General features: G+C 39.7%; 1 protein-coding gene across 6 annotated transcripts in view; it reads right to left on the reverse strand.

Annotated features, from left to right (window-relative positions):
• LOC126284672 (mucin-19) overlaps positions 1-20,841 on the reverse strand; it is a 518,756-nt gene that overhangs the window by 31,624 nt on the left and 466,291 nt on the right. For 4 of the 6 annotated variants that reach the window (XM_049983785.1, XM_049983781.1, XM_049983782.1 and 1 more), the window contains 4 exons: positions 15,402-15,570; positions 15,130-15,276; positions 9,283-9,335; positions 9,061-9,150 (listed from right to left, as the gene is read on the reverse strand). In XM_049983785.1, coding sequence (XP_049839742.1) covers positions 9,061-9,150; positions 9,283-9,335; positions 15,130-15,276; positions 15,402-15,570 — 459 coding nt within the window. Of the gene's footprint in view, positions 1-9,060; positions 9,151-9,282; positions 9,336-15,129; positions 15,277-15,401; positions 15,595-20,841 lie in introns of all 6 variants that reach the window. The other 2 variants (XM_049983780.1, XM_049983784.1) reach the window with 1 other exon arrangement.

Consider the following 20,841-nt stretch of genomic DNA (forward strand, 5'->3'; position numbering starts at 1 on the left):
GAGCTTCTGTAAAGTTTGGAAGGTAGGAAACGAGGTACTGGCAGAAGTAAAGCTGTGAGTACCGTGCGCGAGTCGTGCTTCAGTAGCTCAGTAGGTTTTTTATGTCGATAAACCCCCTTCCTCCTTCCTTTCTGCTTAATGTGAATATTTCTGTTGCTGAATGTATGTGATGTATTCTATATTTGTGGCATTGTGATCGTGTAAGTGTATTGAGTTATTTAGGTCTGTGTTACTCAATTTCACTACTCCAAAGGAGTAGGTCAATATTGGTATAGCATAAGTATTTATATCTTTTATTTTGTTTCTTGCTGTCAATTCTGTTTTCAATATTTTTGTTAGTCTTTGTCTATATTTTTCTTTTAATTCTTCTTTAATATTTGTATTATCTATTCCTATTTTTTGTCTGTATCCTAGATATTTATAGGCATCTGTTTTTTCCATTGCTTATTATTATTATTATTATTATTATTATTATTATTATTATTATTATTATTATTATTTACTCATATCAAGTTATTACTGAGGATCCAAACACACTGTCACTCACCACGCTTCCTTTTTCACAGGGCAGTTTGTGTCCGATTTGGGCCAAGTCAGCACCAACTAAGGTTAAAATTCCTTACTCCCAAAGAAATTTCACATGCTACAGTTTTGCCACATGGAGGATTGCCCGCTTTCAAATTGCCTCTAGTATTAAGTAGCAGTAGATCTGAGTATATCTACAGCACGATAAATATATCCATGTGTGTGCAATACTGCAGGGTTATTTGGATCCTGCCACCAAAAATGTGCCCCTAAATTCTATAAATGAGAATGTTTCCTCCAATCTGTCCTCACATCTCATCACCCTTCACAACTTCATTTCTGTTTGACCAACTTCTTACTATAGTGATGTTTGGGGGAGGGGGATTAAATGTTATTTTCATTAGATCTTTGTTCATCAACAATCCGTGTGACTACATTTTTCTTTTTCCTCCCATGTATTCATCAGTCTTCAATAACATTACTGTTTCCAGTTTTCTACATCTGCGTACATACTATGCAACCCACCGTGTGCAGGGTGTGTCTCGTACCACTACTAGTCATTTCCTTTTGTGTTCCAATCACGAACAGAGTGGTACAAAAACAATTGTCTATGTAAGTCCAGAAAAGCCATAGTTTCTCTGGTAGTACCATCTAGCAGACCGTCTCTGAATTGCTTCAATGTCTTCCCTTAATCTGACCTGATGGAGGATCCTTAACACACATGAATCGGTCACACTAGTGTTCTATATGCAATCTCCTTTACAAATGAGCCCTCTTTCCTAATCTTCTCCAAATAAACCATTTGCCTTCCCTACTACTGTCCCTACACATTTGTTCCATTTCATATAGCTTTACGTTACATGCAGATAGTTGATGAACATGACTATCATGAGAGATGTAATGAATGCTGTATCTGAATATTATGGGACTTTTTCCTACTCATTCGCATTAACTTACATTTTCTACGCTTAAGGACAAGCTGCCATTCATCACATCTACTATAAATTTTGCCGAAGTCATCTTGTACACTCATGCAATCAACCTAACACCACCTTCCTGTACAACACAGCATCAACAAGCCACAGATTGGTGCTCACCCTGTCCATCAGATCATTTATATGTATCCAAAATAATAGTGGTCCTACCACACTTCCTGTTCCTCTAGTGATGATCCCTTGTCTCCAATAAACACTCGCCACTGAGGACAATGTACTGGATTCTATTACTTAAGTTGTCTGAGCCATGACATATCTGGGAACTTATTTCATATGCTTGTACTATCATTAACAGTCTGCAGTGTAACACTGTGCCAACATCTTTCCGGAAATCTAGCAATGCAGAATCTGCCCGTTGCAGTTGAAGGTTTGCAGGATACAGTGCAAGAAATGGAGCGCCGAGTTTCACATGAGCAATAACTTCTAAAACTTTACCGATTTGTGGACACGATTTTCCTTCTCAGGAAAGTTGTTATTCCCAACTGAGAATATGTTGAATACTGCAGCAAACTGATGCTAATGATATTGGTCTGGAATTTTGTGGGTCCATTCCTCTTTATTATACACAAGCATCACTTTTTCTTTTTTTTAAGTCGCTTGAAACTTTGCACTGGTAAATGTTAGCTAAGTAGGGGGACAACTGTAGCATACACACTGTAAAACTTAATTGATATTCTATCCAGACCTGGCAATGGTGGTAGTTTTATGCTTCGTGCATCATTCATACACATGAATTTTTGCGCTATTTATTGATCCAACAGTACAACAGTCTCGACTTCCTCAGAATTTCCCGTATTTTGTTATTAAACCACAGTGGATCTTTTCCATCAGTAATCCACATCCTTGGCAAATACTTCTACAGAGCACCATTCACAAAGGGTTCTACCTTTAATTCCTCTATGTCTATCATATTGTAATTAAATGATGACCATTCATTGTTCAAGTGGTATGGTATCATCATCATCATCATCATCATCACCATCATCATCATCATCATCCTCATCATCTATGCACTTTCTACCAAAAATCCTTCACTGGTCTTTGTGATGGCTTTATTAACTTAAGTAACCACCATAATCACTAACTCCTATCTCTATACTGAAACCATAGATAAGGTCTAAATATTTCAACTGCATGTGAGCTAGCTGTCTACGAACATTTTTCAGAAAACTGTGTTCAAAAGTACTTCAGAAGATTGCCTGTTCGTACCACCTGCAATGAGTCCACAGACATCCCACTCCATAATTGAAGAGGTCATGTCTGCACGAGGAGTGCCTGCTTGTGCAAAGAGTGTGTGTGTGTGTGTGTGTGTGTGTGTGTGTGTGTGTGTGTGTGTGTGTGTGTGTGTGTGTGTGTGTGGTGGGGTTTCTTTTCTGAAGAATGCTTTGGCGGAAAGCAATGTGTGTAACACACTTTTCATTGTGTCTATCTGCAACTCGACCTGTCATCTTTACTGCGAGTAGCCATCTATGCTTCCTTCATGTTGCTGGTGTTCCAACCTGGAATTCCTGTTGTGTCTTCCTATGGCACATTAATGCTATGGCAGCTGCTGTTAAAACAACTAGCTGTCATTCTGTTATTTTCATCCAGCTATAATTAGTAAAACTGCCTAAAGCATTGTCTTGCAGATGTAAAACAAAATTAGAAGTCAATACCTATAAAAAATGTTTTTTACCTTCCTTTTTTTCTTACTGCATGTGTCTTTAGACAGAGTCTGTCGTGTTGTTGTATGTGCCACCCCCCCCCCCTTTCCTTCTCCCTCTCACTATGTATTAACAAACCCTTCTCCCACACAAAAATTAGTGTTTGCTTCAACTCCTTCCTCTCACCAGGTGATGAATCTATGATCCAGCAGGTTTTTTTAGACAATTATGCTTGCCTTTACTGACACTTGGTTGGCCCTATGACTTCTACGAACTTGCTGCATTTTCTGCTGAGTGTGGCTATGTCGTCACTCTATCCTGCTACCTGCACTGCGACACACTTTTGACTATCCTCTGGGTACTGGTTTTGCCACAAGGTCTGGCTCTCCTGTGCTCGATATTCCTGGAGCACTGAATGTGGTCATTTTGTCTGCTGTTCTGGGTTTTGCTATTGCCGATACAAAGTAAACACAGTTTCCCTAACCAGTTAAGTTTTTCACAATAAATCACTGCATAAACAAACACAAAGGTACGTCAATATTGTTTTACACGTAAGTAGTACACTATCACTGGAGTTTTTAGTAGAATTTTAGAAGACTATAAGAAAAGCAAGCTGTCACTTGTATGCACCTCAGTAGCCTAAGGAGTGTTCTTTCATAAATCTGATGACCTATACTATGATCAAAAGTCTCCGGACACCCCAAAATATACGTTTTTCATACTGGGTGCATTGTGCTGCCATCTACTGCCAGGTACTCCTGATCAGCAACTTCAGTAGTCATTAGACATCATGAGAGCAGAATGGAGCGCTCCGCGAAACTCACGGACTTTGAACATGGTTAGGTGATTGGGAGTCACTTGTGTCACATGTCTGTACATGATTTTTACAAACTCCTAAACATCCCTAGGGTCCATTGTTTCCGATGGGATAGTGAAGTGGAAACTTGAAGGGACATGTACAGCACAAAAGCGCACAGGCTGACCGTCTATCAACTGACAGAGAGAACCCACAGTTGAAGGGGGTCGTAATGTGTAATAGGCAGATATCTATCCAGTCACCACACAGGGATTTCCACATTGCAATCAGGATTGCACTGCAAGTACTACGTCAGGTAGATGGGAGGTGAGAAAAACTGATTTTCATGGTTGAGTGGACTGCTCATAAGCCACACATCACACCGGTAAACTCCAAACAATGCCTCACTTGGCGTAAGAGCATAAACATTAGACGACTGAACAGTGGAAAAAATGTTGTGTGGAGTGACGAGTAACGATACACACAATGTGGCGATACGATGGCAGGGTGTGGGTATGGCAAAATGCTCGGTGAACGTCATCTGCCAGCATGTGTAGTGCCAACAGTAAAATTCGGAGGTTGAGGTGTGGTCATGGTTTTCATGGAGGGGCCTTGCACCCCTTATTGTTTTGCGTGGCACTATCACTGCACAGGCCTACATTGATGTTTTTTAAGCACCTTCTTGCTTCCCACTGTTGAGCAATCGGGAATGGCAATCGCATATTCAGCACAATCTAGCACCTGCTCATAATGCACAGGCTGTGGCGGAGCGGTACATGACAATAACATCCCCTATAACGGACTGACCTGCACAAAGTTCCTGACCTGAATCCATCATTTGGAATGCCGACTGTGCTAGGTCTCAAGAAACCTGCCAGCACCCAATTGAACATATGCCTGAGAGTGTGGAAGCTGTCATCAAGGCTTAGGGTGGGCCAACACCATATTGAATTCAAGTATTACTGATGGATGTCACCACGAACTTTTAAGTCATTTTCAGCCAGGTGTCCTGGATTCTTTTGATCACATAGTGTACATGTAATCGTAACTGTCATAACTGAAAGACAGGATTGATCTACCAGTTGATACCGCTCGAATACTACTTGGCAAAAAAATTTATTGTTTCACGTCTTACAGTAAGATATCTTAACTCGATAAATGGCTAAGTTCCTTTTCTTTATTTGTCCTTAGTTATTATGCTGCATACAGTGAAGTAGAGCACTGCTGCATGCAATCACGTGGAGCACTGAATAATATATAAAAAATTTTGCACAGGTAATACACAATATGGGAAAAAAATATATTTAAAAAAGATGCTGTGACTTACCAAACAGGAAAGTGCTGGTAGATAGACAATAAAAACACACAAACAATCTGTCTCGCGTGTGTTACGGTTGCTTCATCAGGAAAGAGGGAAGGAGAGGGAAAGACGATAGGATGTGGGTTTTAAGGGACAGGGAAAGGAGTCATTCCAAACCCCAATCCCGGGAGCGGAAAGACTTACCTTAGGGGGGAAAAGGGACAGGTGTACACACACACACACACACACACACACACAGACACACAAATACAGACACACACACACAGACACACAAATACAGACACACACACACAGACACACAAATACAGACACACAAATACAGACACACAAATACAGACACACAAATACAGACACACAAATACAGACACACAAATACAGACACACAAATACAGACACACAATGATTGTGTGTGTGGGTGCGCGCGCGGATGGATGGATGGATGGATGGATGGATGGATGGATGGATGGATGGATGGATGGATGGATGGATGGATGGATGGATGGATGGATGGATGGATGGATGGATGGATGGATGGATGGATGGATGGATGGATGGATGGATGGATGGATGGATGGATGGATGGATGGATGGATGGATGGATGGATGGATGGATGGATGGATGGATGGATGGATGGATGGATGGATGGATGGATGGATGGATGGATGGATGGATGGATGGATGGATGGATGGATGGATGGATGGATGGATGGATGGATGGATGGATGGATGGATGGATGGATGGATGGATGGATGGATGGATGGATGGATGGATGGATGGATGGATGGATGGATGGATGGATGGATGGATGGATGGATGGATGGATGGATGGATGGATGGATGGATGGATGGATGGATGGATGGATGGATGGATGGATGGATGGATGGATGGATGGATGGATGGATGGATGGATGGATGGATGGATGGATGGATGGATGGATGGATGGATGGATGGATGTGTGCGCGCGCGCGCGCGCGAGTGTACAATTATCCCCCCACCCCCCAAAGTTAAGTCTCTCCGCTCCTGTGATTGGAATTACTCCTTACCTATCCCTTAAAACCCACATCCTTTCGTCTTTCCCTCTTTCCTGATGAAGCAACCGTGGATTGCGAAAGCTTGATGAGACTGTGAGTGTGTGAGACTGTGAGAGTGTGAGACTGTGAGAGTGTGAGACTGTGAGACTGTGAGAGTGTGAGACTGTGAGAGTGTGAGACTGTGAGACTGTGAGACTGTGAGAGTGTGAGACTGTGAGACTGTGAGACTGTGAGACTGTGAGACTGTGAGAGTGTGAGAGTGTGAGAGTGTGAGAGTGTGAGAGTGTGAGAGTGTGAGAGTGTGAGAGTGTGAGAGTGTGAGAGTGTGAGAGTGTGAGAGTGTGAGAGTGTGAGACTGTGAGAGTGTGAGACTGTGAGAGTGTGAGACTGTGAGAGTGTGAGACTGTGAGAGTGTGAGACTGTGAGAGTGTGAGACTGTGAGAGTGTGAGACTGTGAGAGTGTGAGACTGTGAGAGTGTGAGACTGTGAGAGTGTGAGACTGTGAGAGTGTGAGACTGTGAGAGTGTGAGACTGTGAGAGTGTGAGACTGTGAGAGTGTGAGACTGTGAGAGTGTGAGACTGTGAGAGTGTGAGACTGTGAGAGTGTGAGACTGTGAGAGTGTGAGACTGTGAGAGTGTGAGACTGTGAGAGTGTGAGACTGTGAGAGTGTGAGACTGTGAGAGTGTGAGACTGTGAGAGTGTGAGACTGTGAGAGTGTGAGACTGTGAGAGTGTGAGACTGTGAGAGTGTGAGACTGTGAGAGTGTGAGACTGTGAGAGTGTGAGACTGTGAGAGTGTGAGACTGTGAGAGTGTGAGACTGTGAGAGTGTGAGACTGTGAGAGTGTGAGACTGTGAGAGTGTGAGACTGTGAGAGTGTGAGACTGTGAGAGTGTGAGACTGTGAGAGTGTGAGACTGTGAGAGTGTGAGACTGTGAGACTGTGAGAGTGTGAGACTGTGAGAGTGTGAGACTGTGAGAGTGTGAGACTGTGAGAGTGTGAGACTGTGAGACTGTGAGACTGTGAGACTGTGAGAGTGTGAGACTGTGTGTGAGACTGTGAGAGTGTGAGACTGTGAGAGTGTGAGACTGTGAGAGTGTGAGACTGTGAGAGTGTGAGACTGTGAGAGTGTGAGACTGTGAGAGTGTGAGACTGTGAGAGTGTGAGACTGTGAGAGTGTGAGACTGTGAGAGTGTGAGACTGTGAGAGTGTGAGACTGTGAGAGTGTGAGACTGTGAGAGTGTGAGACTGTGAGAGTGTGAGACTGTGAGAGTGTGAGACTGTGAGAGTGTGAGACTGTGAGAGTGTGAGACTGTGAGAGTGTGAGACTGTGAGAGTGTGAGACTGTGAGAGTGTGAGACTGTGTTTTTATTGTCTATCTACAAGCCTGATCAGTTATGTAGAAAGCCAGACAAACACACAAACTATCACTCGTGGTTTGTTTTTGTAACAACATAAAATATACATACATAAATGAATAGAGTGCCCTGGTGTCAAGAAACTTAACCACTTAAAATTTGTAAATAATACTGGATGGCATACATCATGCCATCATCATATTTCCTCCATAAACATTTTTTCGTAACGCGTAAATTGCAGGAAAATTATATGTTGGCGAAAAAAAATCAGGTGCAAATTAATATTGTGGGCACAGGAAATTTGGCGGGATCGATAAAAATGTCATAAACAACGCGAAAACGTCAATTCTGGGAACGTAGAAGCATGGTTATACTGTATTTCATAAATGCTTCAAGACATCAAAATGAGGCATTTTGCGAATTATAGCATGCGAAGAAGTACCAATATTCTTGTATTATTAATACTCTAAACTTTGTCTATCGACGAGATATAGATGTAATTACAATTTTTTTGATGGAAAGAATTACTGCTTTTAAAGGCATTGCACACATTTAGCAAAACCTTTTTCGTGTTGTGTCAGAAGATGTAATCATGAAGTAACTAAAAATTTTAATTATTTTTGTTTTCACTAAACTTTTATTAGCTTGCAACTAGTCTCTCCAGCAACATTATTGCAGCAATATTGATGTGGAGTCTTCTGGTACTCTACTTTCATCCTTTGACACCAGGGAAAGTATAATTGCCCATCACCATCTTCATGCTTTTTTCCTCTGTACAATCACAACAGCATGCCATCAATGCAGTAAAAATGAAGATGAAAACAGTAACATCACAGCAGCAAATGCACACAGGCAAAATGACAAAGCTGCTTAGCACTCAGGGCGGAAACATGGCTTCTTGGCCAGTAAACGTCTCACACATTAATGCATCCAAGGCACACAGAGGTCCAAGCAGCTGACTGTGTTAATATGTAGGCAGCACAAAGGTAGCAGCAAGATGCACCCATATACATGTCTAGAGTACCTGACTGAAGGATCAAAGGTGCACATAAACGTGTCCACGGCACCCAGGCAGAGTAGCACCACTATGCAGTAACACAGCCAGAGCAGTGCAATGGTTAAGTAAAAATCCCCCCCCCCCCTCTCTCTCTCTCTCTCTCTCTCTCTCTCTCTCTCTCTCTCTCTCTCTCTGTGTGTGTGTGTGTGTGTGTGTGTGTGTGTGTGTGTGTGTGTGTGTGTGTGTGTGTGTGTACCTGTACTTCCATGTGTGTTTCTGTTACGTTTGTATCACATTATCGTTAACATCCACAAGAGGATTGGATTCCTAGTAGAAAGTACTATGGACAAACCACATTTCAAAACACTGTAATGTTTTTATGATAGATTACCTTAGTTCTTCGAGTTTTGCTCTTCCGTTCATTGCTTTGTCCAGACTCCAGTCGATTCACTGCATTACCATTCTCATCAAGAGATTTAGCCTGCACATAAAGGGACAAGTTTTCACTAAATATACATTTAACTCGTGAATGTGGTGGAAACGTTTCCATTCTTCACTCAAAACCTTTACTTGAAACAGAAGAATTAAAATTATTTTCAACTACTTAACACACCTTTATATCTGAAGGGAAATCCTTACTGCCCTGGAACACTCGCCCCACTTGCTCTGAAACAGACGTAAATATTGACATTGTTAGACACCTGTCGTACATAATCACAAGCAGTAGTAATCAACAACTTTGTTGAGTACAAGTTCCTTTATTTTCAGGACCATATTTTAGATGGTTGTTACTTATAGGTGTGCTTAAAGCTACCAATAAGTAATTTAATATTTCAATTATGTGGAATGCTCTGTCAGATTTCAGCAGTGGAAAGGTGCGTAGAAAGATAATTTCATTACTGATCAACACACTGTGGCCAACGAATGTATTACGGCATTTCAAACTTTCTACCGAGACCGTATCATCGCAAATAACAAGCTTCCTAAAACTATGCTGGAAGAAACTTTGTGGCATTGTGCACATCTGTTTTTGTACTGCCTCCACAACCCCGTCATCCAACAAAAACTGATTCACTCACTCACTTCCTTTTACCAGCCCACAAAGGTGAAAATCTCTGAGCTAGCTCAGGATACCAAAAGCCCAACAGTTCAAAACCACAACTTTAAATGCACTTAATTGTTTTAGCACTTGCCTGAGAGGAGCTTCCTGAAAACTTTGAAAGGTTCTTTCTTTTTCATCTTCATTTTGTGTTTCAGACATCACAGTAACTGTGAATTCACTTCCTGACATTCAGGAATACCGTGTCAACAGTGGTATCAAACTTTCCTGAATCAGTTTAGCTTGAATCCCTTTACTGTAGCCACAAAGGAATGTTTCCACAGCTTAATCTGGTTAATAGGGACCGACTAACATCTCCTCCTTTGTTACTATGTGGGCCACAATCTTCTTCCACTTCAAAAAGACTGACATCTGGTTTTTGAATGTCCAAACATTCCTGAGTGTGTGTCTTATCAACTGATGTACTTAACAGGCAAAAATTTTGTAGTATTTTAATAGCTTTATAGTTGACAGCAAATTCTGAGCCATGGCTGATGTTCAACATATGTTGAGTCTTGACAAATCGCAACAACTTTCTTGCTGTCCTTTAACATTTTTCAAGTAAATAGCTTGAACAAAAACTTAGCTGTAAATACATATCCATTTCTTACATAATTTACCCTCTGTAATTCTTGCAGAATACTGCAGTTGCAGACCCTTCACATTACAAAAACCAAGTTGCTTATCTCATTTTTTCTTAGGTGCATATAAAGAATGTGGTGATAAAATGCTCTGAAATTTTATTTGAACTGAATCATTCACTAACCAACATAGCAAAAGTCTTAGAATTACAGTGAGGTTAACGCATGACACTGTCGAGTCAAATGTTGCTAACTACAGAGCGGGGTTGGGGGCTTTTCACTTGTCAAGTTGCCCTCAGATATGATCACTACATTCTCTTCTTGAATCTTAAGGACATATGTTGCATCATCTTAACTGAGTTCCTCTGATGTCATTCACACAAATATTTTACATCAGAAGGTTGTGAAACTACTGTTTGGATTGACACAAAACCATTGTTGATCAAGAGGTAGCTGCAGTTATTTGAGATATTTGTTCACCACACATTTCTGTGTTATGTGAATTATGCATGTACTGCAAGTATTGTTGAAGGTTATTATGCTCTGTTGCATTACTCTGTGTTCAGGACAGTATGAAAACACACAATTAAGCAGTAAATTTAGGACAATATGGCATCTGAAATTTTAGAACTAACAATGGCTTTCAAATCACACATTCTTCCAGACAAAAACAAATTTTTAAGATCAATATTATTCATTAAAGCTAGAAAGTGGAAGGTCAAAATTGACTGCATTAGCAGTTACTTGTAAATTTCCATAGTAATTGGTTGAAAAAGGGGAGCAGAGGAACAAAGTTCAGAGATACATCCAGCACCTGGAGTTGCCACAGTAGACCGACTTCTCAGCATATTCTTTTCCTGAGAAACTGCTACCAACAGGCAAGAACACACGCCACTAGAAGACAGAATGTTTGTTGTGAATAAAGAAAAGCTGCAAGAAATGATTGTATGACTGTAGAACGTCTAGCAAAACTCAGTTTTTTAATTAGTAAAATGGAAAACAAATTAACATTGCACTATACATTACTTGTAAGTGAAGTTTTTAGCAGTGTCAGATGAGTAATTTCAATTCAGTTGCCTATCTTGATCTGCAAATTACGAAAATTCTGTGAATGTAAGAAAAAAAGTTATAATGCTGGGAAAGAATATGGTTAGAAATCATATCTACAAATTCATACATGCCTTACCTCCATTAACATGTTTATTCTCAAGGAAGAAGAATTGAAGTGGGCGATTCCTAAATAAATTGTTTTTTAGTGAATTTAAAAAAGGAATCAGTATAGCAAGTACATTGACTCAGTAGTAGTAGTAGTAGTAGTAGTAGTAGTAGTAGTAATCTGCAGATCACTTTTACAAATATACTGGACATTTCATGGTATTACAGTTTAAGAATGAAAATACATAAGTCATACATACACATTTACATACATAAGATTTATGTTTGTTAAGAATGTGACAGTTTGGCTATAGCCCTACAGTAGGTACCGTTCCAGTGTTCGCCTGAAGTAATTCATGAAAACCATGGGGAACTTTAATCAGGAGCTTCCATCCTCCTGGATGTAAGACCAATTTGTTTAAAAAGGCACACTTCACACTGTTTGTCCCTAATATACAATACTGTTTGGTGAAGACATTTCATACTATACCACACACACACACACACACACACACACACACACACACACACACACACACACACTATCAGCTGATTGCTATTAACAGACTAATTTGTAACACTGGCTGATAGAATCAGGTTAAAATAGTTTTGAATACAGGATGATGCTTCAAAATTTTGTCCAAAAACGCACCAATGGTTCATTTTAAGAGTTGCACTTTGATTGGACACTGCAAAAATGACCTACCAGGCATGTTCTAATCTTATAACTATTAAATTTCTCCGACAGTGAATACAATTTGAAATTTATGGTTATCTGACACAAATCTCCTTTAAATGACATCCTGTGAAAGGCACTTTTATATTTATAATTATTATTTTGAAGTGACAATGATACCAGAGAAGACTGTTGTAAACAAAATGGTTGAAGCAAACATGGACAGTTTGTAACTGACAGCAGTTTCTATAATATTACATTGCAAATAAATATAGTCATATCAAACAATACAAAGTCCATGTTTGAATATCAACAAATTTTACAAGGATAGATTGATAATCACTAAAGAGTTGTAGACAGGCACACTGAAATGACTTGTTACACACTGAGCTTTCGGCCAAAGCACTCTACTTATTCTTCAATAAGGACTGACAGAGACCAATGTAAACATATTTTTTCCATGTTAATTAACAATATACTTTCCCTTGGAGTTGGCTTATAACATCCCAGCATGTTAGGAAATGAAACCCAGCAAAAAAAGAAAGAATTTTCGCAAAGATCTTTCATGTGCACCAACATGTACACTGTGTATTTTTGTACTATGGAAGTGTAAATACGAATTCCACCAAATACAGCACAGTAGCTCCTGAAGCTTTGAAACTGAGATTGTGATCCGCTTTGGTCAGCCAATCATACCTCTCCTCATCTCGCATCATCTCGCCAGCCAATGACAGCAGATATTCAGAGCATAGGACATGTGATGTAGTCAGCTAGTAGCAAAATCACTGTTAAGTAGTGTGAACACACAAACAGAAATAGTTCATTGTTTAATGAACAAATGGTGTAGCTACGAGGGAACCCTTTCTGGTCTTTTTTAGAGCGTGTTACTCTTTAGGATATGCCAGACACAAAAGTTTTAAATAATAGCATAAGCTGGTCTTCTGGACACAAAATTTTTGAAGTGGCTTGTCCTCAATGTGTTGAATTTTTTTATGCAGGTCAAATGCTCCTTTATTTAAAAAATTCGTCAGACATTCTCATATGTAACAATGGATCTTGGAAAAAGGTAATTTGCATTGGAATTACCACTTCTAAAACTAGCAATCGCAATATCTTCTCTGTGACCTGTTTGAAAAGCAAACAGTTGTGACATCTTGCTCATCAAACGCAGTCTGTTGTTACAACATACTGAATAGTCTATCTTAAAGCTATTGTTACATTTTGGTGTGTGTGTGTGTTTGTGTGTGTGTGTGTGTGTGTGTGTGTGTGTGTGTGTGTGTGTGTGTGTGTGTGTTCATTGTTGTAAATGGCAATGGCACATTTTCTTGGCAACTCTTGTTTGCGTTTCACTGCTGCAGTATTGTTCAACAGTAGTGGGCTAAGGTAAAATTCTTTGTTACAGTAACGCTTCTTACCAATCAAAATTAGAATTTTTAACTAAAAACTAAAACAATGAAAAATTCCCAAATTTTTCCTGAATATCCTGGCATGTGTATCATCTTTGTTCTTAATATGTTCATCTCCTTTCATTTTTTTATTTTAATGCTTTGAATGCAAAAACAGCTTCTAATATGGGAAAGACTAATGCATCAAAACACCTTAGTACAACAATTTACAAAACATTTGGATCTAGTGACATGAATTGCTCTTTTAATAATGGCTACAAAGCAGTTCAAATCACTGAATGCACTTACATCTCTTTTGCCAACAAAGTGGTCCATCCACTACAACATGGTGCACATACCTCAAAATACTCAATTTTGTCACACTACTTTTCTTCTAGCCATCTCAATTATCAAATTAGTTAAATAACTGAAATTAGGGCTTGCAGTGTGTATTGCCTGTGTACCATCTGCAAATTGAAAAGGACATGGAAATATGAATCTTTTCCACCATGTACCCTTAACTGCACAAATGTCTCATGATACACGAATGTAGAAGCAGCGAGTTAGTTGACCCTGGTTTTGAAAAAATATTCCTCAATAATTCCTAGTTCCATACCACACCACAACCATTTCACTACAAATGAATATTTCACAAATTTACCTAAACTGTTGCCTTCCCAGTGTTTAAAGTTGGCTCTGTCAAAACAACTATTCCAGGAAAAGTATTGGTCATTAGGCATCAGATCACCCTGCATCTTTTAAAGTAACATTTTTCAAGAATGACAAATCCCCCACTCAAATGATTTAAATTTTGAACTACAAACAAATTTTACATGAAATTTGTCAGGCTTCAGCTGCCCATTTTTACCAATAAAGTATGAAATTTGAAGAGTCAGCTTCTGCAGTGTAACACCCTGGATATATTAATACTTTCTGCTAGTCTTAGTTTTATTGTCTGCATGTGGTTTCTTATCCATATGTTACTACTTTCATGAAATTCATTTGGTTTCTGTTGAAAAATCTCCGATTGTCATATATGTTTCTCAGCATGAAGATAATTGCCAAAAACCAATGAGAGCTTTTCAATTAACATACTCCAAAACCATATCACAGTTCATTCAATTTTAATGTACAGTCTAATGTAGTAACAATTACAAGCTATAATGAAACCACCTATCACCACCCAGCACATGTTGCACCTGCCATAGTAAGTGTGACCACTTATTTGATACCATTTGTTGTCATAGTAGTTAACACTTAGTTAAAATGGTCATACGCTAGACTCTCAACAATTTCAGAAGAAGCAGCTACGGTATCGACCATTCAAATTAACTGTCATATCAATCTAAGCTAAATCCTTCACATATAGGTAAGATCTCCACACGTAACAAAGAACAAATGAATATGAACAGGGAATCTTGTATCAGTGGTATGAGAAAAATTCAGTTCCAACTACTCACAGATGACTTATCCTCCTGTCAAAGCAACAGAATAACTCAAATATCCATTAAAATCAGTAGCAAAACAACTAATAATTTTATTACAAATGTAATAAATATATTACCTGATCCAAGAGACGTAGCAATCCAGGTATTTGGTGGTAATGATAGGACACTTAAATGTTGCATCTGCATTGGGTAATTGTTATGTATTGCTACACCAGATTTCGCAGCTTCTGCCCCCACTGATCGTTTCAACACTGCGTCATTTCCTGCACATACATGAAGTAGTGAGTCAGAAACCAGCAATTTCTCACATTTTAAAACAACTATATACTATTAAGGCCACGTCCAAGCTACTACACCACTGGACATTCATAATTACAAAGCTACTGACCTTTCGTTGCAGCAGAGGTAGTGGAGACTGTACGTTCCTCCTGAGCACCACTGCCACTGCGAGCAACTGAACCCATGATGCACTTAACGGAGTTGTAGGACGACGCCAACTGGAGAGGGCTCTGGTCGACACCATTTACCACAGGAACACTTGCGCTGCCCTTCTCCCGCTGCAAGACAACCGGCAGGCTCCACTTTTACATGCAACAAGGATGGAGCCCGAATTTTGCTACCACCATTACATTCTGCTTATTGCAAAACCTATTCTCCTAGCTCTTTTCTGACACTTAAATCAACAAGCCAACTTTATTTTTAACTCTAATAACATAATACATTATATACTATTTTAATCTAAATTACCTTCATTTAGACAGACAGACACACACACAACGCTCATCATACAGAATTCTCAAGGCTGTTTACCCCAAACTGTAGTTTTCACGTTTGACAAACCTACCAGGAGATCAAACACAGATAACACATTCTTTGAGATATTGGTGCCTTAAATGCTCATTTAAAATTTATGTGCACTGCTTGTAATGACATCTCGTTACTGTGAGAAGTACAAGGTGGGGGGGGGGGGGGATAGATAGAGAGAGAGAGAGAGAGAGAGAGAGAGAGAGAGAGAGAGAGAGAGAGAGAGAGAGAGAGAGTACAGAAAAGAAATGACTTTACAGAAGAAAAGAAATTGGCAAATACCGCCCCCCCCCCCTCCCTCCTAACAAGCTTCACTAAAGTATACAGAAAAAGGGGCCGAGAAGCAATTGCAAATATGGAATCATTTCCTTCAAATGGCATAAACAATGTGTGGAAAAGTAAGTATGCCACTTCCTGCAAGCATTCTATTTCATGTAGTGTTCTCAGACATTGATCTCTGCTTTCTCACATTTCTGTTTAGTAACTACATTTTTAAGGTGTAAATGCCAACATTAGCTGCGTAAGATTCACTTTAAATTTAATATGCCAAATCAGTATTAAGCAGTACACACAAGTACATACAGTCATTTGTAGAACGTGTTTTAAAAAACTGTTCATATGACACCCTATGTAACACTATCAATTACGATGGACAGATGGCCAGTACTGGCCAGCACAATAAATTTAAAATAAATCCTATGCTGCCATTGTCAACACGATAGCTGTCAAAAATTAAGTTCCCCTATTCTGCCCAAGTTGCAGGGGACCAAAGTATTAAAAATTAAATATCTTCCTTCTCACAATTTTCTCTCCTCTTCCCTTATTCCCAGGAAAGCTGAAGGTTCCAACTACACAACTTACTTATCCACTGTAACTATGGCTTTATTTTTTAAGCATGTATATATAAAAATATGCCTGCATTTTAAACATTTTTTTTAATTTATGAATGTGAAACAATGTGCAACTTGTGTACACTGGCAGTTGTCCAGTGAAACTCCAAAGGCAGAACAACATGAAGCTGTAGAAATAAGTGTCACAATTTTGCTCTTGAACGGAAAAAAGGCAAATTGTGCAGTGATATCTGGCATCCAAATTAAAATTTTAGCATAGATCCATAAACTAAAGAAACAAAACATGAAATAAAAAAAAATATGAAAAATAGAAGTTAACAATCTGATTTCGGTATGAGAACGTTACTCTCTAGAAAGGAAACACAGATTCTAGCTTTATTGTTCAGTTCACTCTGTTTACTACAGGTTCACTATCAGTTAATCAACAAGGTTACTCAGGGTAAGGTAATACATTTAGCATGTGAATGCAACACGGACATACAAATGCCACACACAATTTGAATTACAGTATACTTCCAATCATTCAGGATAATATGGGGGGAGAAGAGGCACGAATACTCGATATATTTTCAAATATGAATGTGGGATGATGTCTGCTAGACAGGTTAGAGGTAACGTTGGCACATGCTCAGGCACAGTAACCTTTCACTGCTAGTCTGGCTTAAGTGTTCACCGCTGCCCCTACCAGCCGGCAACCTGCACAGCTGCTCCCTGTGGCATGACACGTTTGCTTTCTTTTATAACACACGAAAAATCTGCACAAGAATTATCAGGAGTACACACTACTGCATATTGATAAAGTGTGAAAGTACTTGTCACCAGCATTCAACATATGTAACCATTGTAAGACGTAGTGCATTACTTTGAATGGGGGAAAAGGGCGGGGGAGGGAGATATATATATTATATATGAGCTTTCGCAACCCACGGTTGCTTCGTCAGGAAAGAGGGAAGGGAAGGAGAGGGAAAGATGAAAGGATGTGAGTTTTAAGGGAGAGGGTAAGGAGTCATTCCAATCCCGGGAGCGGAAAGACTTACCTTCTCTTAAAACCCACATTCTTTCGTTTTTCCCTCTCCTTCCCTCTTTCCTGATGAAGCAACCTTAGGTTGCAAAAGCTCGAATTGTGTGTGTTTTTGTGTTTGTTTGTTTGTCTATCAACATACCAACACTTTCGTATGGTAAGTTACATCATCATTGTTTTTAGATTTTTTCCCCCTCAATTAGAGAAAGAGAGAGACGACTGACTCCCATGTTGTACGGAACGCGTTCATTTCTAACCAGGCTTTCTGTTATTATGGACTTCCATGCAGGTGTGTGCAATGAAATACCATGACATTGTAATGTGTGTCACTCTCAACTTGTGGCAAATACTACCAGAAGATGCAAGAGTGAAACCCATTGCAATGTCAAGAAATTTCAATACAGTCACCCACATGAAGTCAAAATTTCAACCAATGTACATACAACCATTTGCAGTTGGAACAAATCCAATTTCAGTGGGCTGCATTACTGGTATCTCCTTTCTGTTAAATGTCTGTATTTCACATCTCTATAGAGGGGCAAAATTATTAATCTACTGTAAAACTGTTCATTTCTCTCTTTCTGGATAAGGCTCCTGAACTACCGAAAATAATGCCAAGTCAGGCTGAAGAAAGAATGTGTAACACCTAATGCACACTGTGTGTAGACATGACACACTAGTACCAATCTGAGCTCAGGGACTTGTAAACATTGCCAGTGACAGTGCCACATTGCTAATCCTACAACTCAGGCCAATGACTGTTGCTACACTTTCTCATAGCTGCAAAGCATTTGTTACAGATCACGACATACTGATTTAGCACAATCTCACAACACAGTGTGAAATGTTGAATCGTGTATTTGACATGTATGAAAAGCACGCCCTCTACTTCAATCCGAAGGAAAGTAGCAAGGGGCACTACCTTGAAGAGCCTCTCTCAAGTTCGTGTGTAGCATAAAGTTCTTATGTAGCACAACAACACAATTTTGAAGATGAAACAGCAGACCTCAGACGACAATAGCTCTAGCTCTGAAAATTGAAACAACCTTTATGAAGAAAGTAACCAACGAGAAGTGTGCTCGAAAATCTACAGGAACCAACAGCTACTCTTTCAACTATAGATAAGAGTCAGTGTCTGCTGTTAAAACAAAAGAACTGGATCAGAGTTGCCAAAAGTTTCCCCCATGTGAAATTCCATTTGCAGACAAGTTTCAGCATCTTTTTTTTTTTTCCTGGCAAATTTTGATATCAAGGGTAAGTGAAGATGTAAGTTAACAATCTGTCTATGCAGCTATGGTACACGAAACAATAGAGCAAACGAGGAAATATCTATAAACAACTTGCAAGCAGGTAACGTTTCTTGACTGAAGCAAAAATCTCAAGTACTAAGATCAACATCTTAGATGGAGAAAGCAAGACAAATGGTATATGTTTCTCATTAATACCAGTAATGTTACTACAATAAAAGAACACACATTTGGTGATAAAAATATGTATTTCTATGGAGTCGCAAGACAGATTTAAAATATCTTCACTGATTTCGGAGATAACCTCATAAAAAGGTAGGCCTCTTGAGAAGTGTATAAGGCGGGGAAGATTTGTGTAAACCAACACTGTAGGTGACCGCCTATAAAACATTGTTTCTATGTTTGTTATTGTTGGTTATTACCCGTGTGTCATAACCATTATTTTACAAGTATTGTGATTTTTCATTCGAGATATATATGAGTACAAAGTGTACAAACTGTCAGTTACTACTACAATTTTCTTCTTCATATCATCCATACTTTCTAACATATAATCTACTTCTGAAGAGCCAGAATATACTAGAAAAAATAGAATGTCTATAAAATGCCACACTGTAGAATGTACTTGCAGTGAGAAAGTCCCAATTCCTGAAATCCATCACCTATGACCTCTGGCCTGCTGAGGATCACTATAATCCTGGGCCCATGGATAAACCATGAAAATCCACTGCATTAAACCACACACAGACCAGGCTTGCAGGCATATCGGTGAGACTAGATCCAATGGGGAGGGCCTGCACATTAGTGGAAACCAAACAGCTTCAGATCGCCAGGCCCAATACGTTACAGATACCCGCATATAAGGCCTGCGGTTTCCAACAGTCATGGAAATCGACTTGTGTGGCCAGCTATTCAGGAGCCATAGTCAGCATGTTTTTGAAATGGGACCACAGTGATCAATCCATGCAACAGGTTACTTGCTCACATACTCTGAGAATCAATAACTAGGACAGGTAGCAACTCACTGTAAAGATGATTGCTAAGCCGCACACAGACACGTACAAAAGACAATTATACTCTCTCAACTAAATTTTCAGTCATAGCTTTTGTCGGGAAACGAGAGTACACACACCCTCACACAATCACTTAGACAACTCATGCGCAAATGACTGCCGTCTCTGGCCACTGTGTCTAAGTCTCTGAAATTCAGATCCAAACAAACCTCTCCACATGATTGCTGCCTCTCGTCAGCAGCTCACTGGGCCTAGCGGCAAGAAGTGGTGGCAGCACTGACTGCAAGTTGAGGCGACTTTTAAGGAGGAGAGAAGTAGTAGTAACAAGAGAATAGGGAAGCAGCACATGTACTCAGCTGCACCCAGCCAGCAATGACTCACAACACCTTAGTAAACAAACCATTTCATCTAGCGAGACAAAAAAAGAGATTTTCCAGCCCCCCCCCCCCCCCCCCCCAAGTTTCTCCGATTTCCTGTGGAAACCCTGTGGTTTATTTTCACAAGGATACAATTCGGCAAAACAAGTGACTATAACACAGAAAAAGAATATTCTGCCTAGAACACGCTGCTTCTTTCACTATGAGATAGTGAGGGGTCGAGGAGGAGGAAAATCAGCCTTTCAACAGTACTGGAGAGGGACGCAGAACTTTCCTGGAAGAGTTCTGCTTGAGCAGGTGGATATCCGTCCAGAGATGCTGTTTTTTGAGGTAAACTTTTACACGTAAATCTCTCAAAATCATTCGTTTCAATGAAACATGGGCAAATGCTGCTCATTCCTGACCGTGTGGAATGATGGCACTGTACTACAAACAATGAAAGCACCAGTTTGGAAAGGCAGTCACATTCTTTTACATGCTGGAGCAATCTGTGAGTTTGTTCCAAATGCTTCGCT

This window comes from Schistocerca gregaria, chromosome 8, assembly GCF_023897955.1.
Source record: "Schistocerca gregaria isolate iqSchGreg1 chromosome 8, iqSchGreg1.2, whole genome shotgun sequence".
Classification (NCBI taxonomy): domain Eukaryota; kingdom Metazoa; phylum Arthropoda; class Insecta; order Orthoptera; family Acrididae; genus Schistocerca; species Schistocerca gregaria.